Source organism: Octopus sinensis, linkage group LG2 (genome assembly GCF_006345805.1).
Source record: "Octopus sinensis linkage group LG2, ASM634580v1, whole genome shotgun sequence".
Taxonomy (NCBI): domain Eukaryota; kingdom Metazoa; phylum Mollusca; class Cephalopoda; order Octopoda; family Octopodidae; genus Octopus; species Octopus sinensis.
Genome location: NC_042998.1, coordinates 41,480,007 through 41,486,614, shown reverse-complemented (window position 1 = coordinate 41,486,614; position 6,608 = coordinate 41,480,007). Strand labels below are relative to the sequence as shown.

The 6,608-nt window shown below is 31.2% G+C and overlaps 1 protein-coding gene across 8 annotated transcripts in view; it reads right to left on the bottom strand.

Annotated features, from left to right (window-relative positions):
- Positions 1–6,608, bottom strand: part of LOC115232614 (dystrophin) — a 744,226-nt gene that overhangs the window by 76,169 nt on the left and 661,449 nt on the right. For all 8 annotated transcript variants that reach the window (XM_029802603.2, XM_036512501.1, XM_029802605.2 and 5 more), the window contains one exon: positions 3,378–3,512. In XM_029802603.2, the coding sequence (XP_029658463.1) occupies positions 3,378–3,512 (135 nt within the window). The remainder of the gene's footprint in view (positions 1–3,377; positions 3,513–6,608) is intronic.

The window sequence follows — 6,608 nt, the reverse complement described above, 5'->3', positions numbered from 1 at the left end:
GAACTCAAAATTGTCTGGTTGCAAACTGAACTCATTAACCACCAGCTATAGAATTTCATTGTTTTGGTTAATTATGGCCACCTTCACACAGAATCAACAAACCATGAGTCATTCTTATGCTAACCAGTGATTCTGAAGAGATTTGGTAAATCATTATTCTTTATAATAATGAGTATCATACAGAGATGATTTTCTTTTTAGTTTTGCAAACAATAATATAGACGCCTTATGTTTGGAGAGTAATAATTATAGAAAGAGTATCTTTGAGACATTCTTCATCAGTTGACATCTCTTATGCCAATGCCATTTTCATATCTCATTAAAAAACTACTTTGATATCAAAATTTGTGGTTACAGATTTCTTCTAAGTTAATCACAAATTAACTGCATTTTAGTAAAAGACACACACACATTTTAACCACACAATCATATATGACCTTATCACATTGTTCCTTCCTATTTATTAGATAGTAGCCTATGTTTAATAACAAAGTTTCTTGCATGAAAATTCTTAAAAAATATGTTCTATATTAAAAATGTTGATGTCTATCACTGTAGCTCTTTTCTAATAAGTTCCCTCAATGTCATTACTTGACCCAATGACAGTGATGCAATTTCATTCTCAAATTCTAAAGGAATGTATTTTGGCAGGTTTTAGAGTGAATCTTAATATCACACTGAGAGCAGCAATCCAACAAAAACAAGAATGGGTAATTTTGAGACCATGGTCTCTCCAGAAATGTTGAACAAGTCAAACAGATGTTTTCTAGCTATACCCAGATCATTCATTGTGCTCTTGACATCAAGATGGTTTTGTGCAAAAGCCAATACTATCTTTTTAACTTCAACGGATTGGAATATCACAGAAAGCATATCTAGTATAATCATTGTTTCTTCACCACTTCATGAACCCCTAAGTTTTTAGTGTACCTTCCAGTACTTGCCTGTCTTTTCTATGTTCCACTAACAAGCAAGACAGTAGTTGGTTTGTGAAGCTTGTTGACCATTAATTTCTCAATTCTTTGTCCCATTGGTTTCTACAACATTGTTCACTTAGTGTGCAAAAGGAGAAAATCTATTTAGACACTATCTAATCAACCCATAGATCAGTAATACTGGATGTATAGTTAGTAACGACAAATCTTTCATACACGCATGAGTGGCTGTGTGGTAAGTAGCTTGCTTACCAACCACGTGGTTCCGGGTTCATTCCTACTGCGTGGCACCTTGGGCAAATGTCTTTTACTATAGCCTCGGGCCGACCAAAGCCTTGTGAGTGGATTTGGCAGACGGAAACTGAAAGAAGCTCGTCATATATATATATATAATATATATATATATATATGTGTGTGAGTGTGTTTATGTTTGTCCCCCCAACATCGCGTGACAACCGATGCTGGTGTGTTTATGTCCCCGTAACTTAGCGGTTCGGCAAAAAGGACCGACAGAATAAGTACTAGGCTTACAAAGAATAAGTCCTGGGGTCGATGTGCTCGACTAAAGGCGGTGTTCCAGCATGGCTACAGTCAAATGACTGAAACAAGTAAAGAGAAAAGAGCATACACAAACCATCCATGTATGTGAGTTTGTGTGCTTACATATGCTTGTGCATTAGCATACACATGCATTTATGTCCTTATCTGAATACACAAATGGGAAACAAAGTGGTCATGAAGTTAAGGTGCTGGACAACTGATTATGTAAAATCAAGGGTTTAAAATTTACAACTATTTCAAATCATATAACTGCTTGATTCAGTCTGCCTGGATGACAAACAAGTTACACACCTATTTCATGTTAAAGTGGTTAGTCATAGGCTTGGCATCTAGCTGCCAAATATTTGCTTCAACAATCAATAAATCGACTCATTTCTGGTGATGATTTTTATCTATCTTAGCAAAGAAAATATGAGTGTGCAAGCATATGTGTTTATGGATGCAAAGAATTTAATTTTTTTAATACAACTCAGTAAAAACTATAACAAAAGAAATCTATTTTTCTCAACCTAAATTACTTTTATTTATTTATTCATTTATCTATTTATGAAAAAAAAAATGTGATTTAGATGAGGAAAAGAAAATTTTTCTGTAATATGTATAAACCATTATATACTACTCTTATCAAGATATTCAGCGATACACTAGTGAGGGTGTGTGCTGAGAAAGAGAGAGTTGAAAGAAAATAATTTTTATATCAGCAAATTAGCAACTCATTTCCCTGTCAATATTTTACTACTAATATAAAAGTAGAAACATTTTATGACAAGACAAGTGCAAGTTATGGTAGCTGACTATTGTATTGTCAGGAGAACAGTTATAAAACAATCTGTAGATCAGATAATAATAAACTAGGCAAATTATTTTAGTCACTGACTTATTTTAGGAGAATATTGTTTCAGTTTTTCATATTTATTCCCTTGAGTCATTCTTTGATAAGCTCCTTGCATTTTGTTGAGGTTGTTTTTGTAAGTTTATATCATGAGAAAGCAATTGAATAAATTTAGATATTCTCACCAACTTGAAATTATCACCTGAATAAATAAAGTTCTTGGGTTAAACCAAGCTATAAAATAATACTGTAAAGGAATAATATTTAATTATAGAAGACCTTATTAAACACTGAGTATGAAACTGAAATAGACATGGTTTACATTTAAGAATTACTGTAATACAGTGAATGGGTTTCAAATCTGTTTCCATGAAGACCATTCCAGTTGATCAACCAAAAGAGATATCCAATCATTGAATTATTGTGTACAGTCTATTCCACAGATGTTTATACTCTTAACAGTAATACTCAAGCAGAGTCTGCATGGCACTGCGTGTGATAAAGCATTTCCTTTGAATTACAGATGCCGTCCATCTGACAAGCTTCCACATAGTCTACAACTACAAAAGTGAAATATAGTTGTAGACACTTGCCCAAAGTGCTGCACAGTGGGATCAAACATGGGGCCTCAAAGTTCTCAACAATTTGGCTATGCCATCTATCTATGGTGCAGTAATCAAAAAAGCAAATATCAACAAATTGACTGAACTAATTACTTCAATGATCTATTAAGACTTATTTTTCACAAAGATCAAAAGTTGTTAGGGCAATTTATGAAAGTTGATAGAAATAAAGGGATGTGTGTTGGAAATATTTGAATTGAAGGGACAGCAGAAAAATAGCTGAAAATACATCAATAAAGAGTGTATGCACTAAATCAGGTGGTGAGCATAAACACTAAAGCATGCAAAATATAGTGTAGCTGTGGCTCAGATTTGTATTCTCTGTTAGTTAGGAACTAAAATCTATTTTTCATGTAACTTTATCCATAGTCAGATAACTGAAGGAATAATGACACACCATAATCTTAGAAAAACATGTGTACTCACTTTCGTCAAGTCTATTTCTTCTTGTAGGTTCTCAATAATCACATCACCAACATGTTGCCACTTGGACCTCTCATCCTCAGATTCCTGGAGTTGTTCATTCAAATAATCCATTGCTTCATGGAACACAGTCATTTTCTGTTAAAGGTCAAAATATGAGGAATATAAATTTTTGTAAAATTAAGTTTTACACAGGAAATAAATTATATTTTATGAATTATTTTATTTATTAAAAAATTAGTAAATCAAATGGAAAAATTAATTTTAAACACTTAATATAAACTGGCTATTTTCGTACAACATTGCTGTGATAAAATCAAATATATGTGATGATAATTTTTGAAATGAATTAATCTTTGCATCTTGATTTATAAAGAAACATGTATGAAACATAATAGTTATGGTCGAGTTTTATTGGCTGTTGTTTCTGTTGATAATTTATAATGACAGCTACAAGACAGTAAATATAATTTATATCTGTAAATATAATTTTCTTTTTCCTTACTTTCAAGTTGACTTTGGTTATAGATAGTGTCTTAATTTTAAATTAACAAGTATACTAATGCAAATTTTAAAGAGTTCAAAATATACATAGGCAACTAGATGATATATTTATGGCAACAGTGACTAAATAATTAGCAAAGTAAACATTTTCTTCTATCATTCCAACAATATGAAAATTGTAAAATTAGGACATAAAAAAGTAAACAAAAAAAATATTAGCATAGCAAAATAAATGTAAAACAAAAACCGAACACTCAATTTAATTAATGGTAATATATTTATCCTAAACAATCACTGTGATGAGGAAGGAGTAAGACATCTATTTCCGTCAATTATCATTTGAAAGTAACATATATAGGAGATTAGTTGAATAAAACTTAAGAGTGGTATCTAAAAGTTTATTCCAGGTATAATATAACATGAATCTAAAAATAATGCTATCATGTTGCCAGTAACTATTTTTCATTGCAAATAAAAATGTATTATGTTGGGAATGTTTTTTTTTAAAGCAAAGTTAAATAGAATAGTATTTCAGAGTTCCTAAAGAAAAAAGTGACAAATGAAAAAGTTTTCAAAAAACTTGGAAACATGAAGAAAATGTATAAAAATTCAAAAAGTGAAAATGATACTTTGTTATGAATGTATATAATATAGCACTTCAAGAAAAAGTATGCTAGAGCGTAAAATCCATTTAGTGGGCTGGGTACACACTGCTATTGCCGAACTGGAATAAGAATTAATGAAAACAGTGAGGGAAGAGCTAGTTCTGATGTTGCTTGCCCGTCCAATGGTATAACAGACAGTTGAGAAAGCTGGCACTAGTTATCTAGCTTTACTATATAACTCATGACAGTAAAAGCAACATTGTTACTACAGTGTTTCCAAATATAAAAAGCCTATATATGGCTTTCAATAACACTTCAGGTAATAACTGCTTTTAGAAAAGTTATTAGTAACTTAGGAACAGAATATTAGTTTTGAAATAGACTAATTTTTAGAAACTGTAAAATAATTTTATTGCTACATTTCATAAAAGCCAATATTGTTTACCATTACACTTTATATCAGAGGCAAGGTGAAAGGGAGAAATCTAATGAGAGAAATGGGAGAAGCCAATAAAATGAAGTCTCTTCCTTTTATCAACTCACTTTCATTTTCATATTACTTATGACAAAATTATAATCTCATTCATATTGAGCAGAGTTGCATCAACTTAACCTGATCGAAATTAACATATTAAACATGAGGTTAATACTCAAAAGAAAGACTCTCGCTTTTGGGAGTACTAACCTCAAGACTATAATTCCTGCTGTCTCAGTAGGATTCTTACAGTTGTATCTCAGTTAGCCTAATTTCAAAAGGAGACAATGAACAAATGACTGATGTGAAATCCTCATAGCTAACTAGGATCAAAATCTGTAATTTATTCATAGCACGAACACAGATGCATTCTTCATTTTAATTTAGCAGTCAAGAGAAGGAAAACTTTAGCTTAAGAATTGGCATTACTACATGAAGATTTTATCAACCAATTAGATAAAAAGACCAATTTATTGAATGATCCTCTCCATAAACACTGAGACATTCTGACATTAAGAAATATATTCAAAACAAAATTTCACTCTTTAATTACATTTCAAGACATATGATATCAGCAGAGATACAACTAATATTTTTCTGGTGATGAATTAATAATAGAGTAAAAACACTGACATTGAATTAGCATACAAATATGGCTTTTTAATTTTTGGTAGTGCAAAACTTTATGAAGAAGCAATCATGAAGAATGAAGAGAACATGCAGTGAAAACTTTTAACCAAAAATAAGAATATTTATATTTGCTACACTGAAAAGTGATAAATAAAAAAGCACTGAGTTGTTAAGATAAGAGCAGAACTACTACAGAGGTAACTTGACATTTATGAGTATGGCAATAGTTCCAGCAACAAAACAAACACTTTACAGAGTATAAGTTTACAATCCTGGCTCTGTGTGAGACTTGAAAGAACTTTCAGATATCTTAGTATGTTCTGAAGGCTTCAGTCAGTCATTGAGTAAGCACACACTCACACAAACATACATATAGATAAGCAGAAAATATGGGAAGTGAAATGTGGTTTATAAAGGAATAAACTAATAATCAGCTTTCAGTGATCAGAAGTAGTTAGGAAATAAAACTTTCAAGTTAGAAAACAATATTAAATTCAGATTATAATAAAGTGTGTGTGCGCATGCATGTGTGTGTATGTGTATATGTAGAGACAAAACCTCCCCAAAGAGATTTTTTTTCTTTTTACAGACAAGTTTAGTATTTATAATTTTTACAATTTTCATTTGAAGCTAATACAAGGAAATCTTACTGGATGACTGGTTGCAAAAATAAGTGAGATTATTATTATTTTTCAGGTGTACTCAGAAAGCTAAAGTCAAGTTAAAGGGCAGTAAACATGCTAATTAGTATATTAAAAAAAAATAATTGAATAAAAGATGTAAAATAGTGTACTGGATAATTACTAAGTGACAAGAAAGATATAATGTGAAACAAATAGGAACCCTCAGCAGAGACCCCCTCCCCACTCAGGTACAAAAAAAAGTTGCCTAGTATGTAGAAAGAATATTGGGCAGAGAGAAAAGCTCAGGAAAAAAATAAAGAAAGATAAGAAAGATGGAAAAACATGAAAGCAAAAGAATTTGTAACAAGTGTATGAAAAAAAAGGGGATTGAATGAAA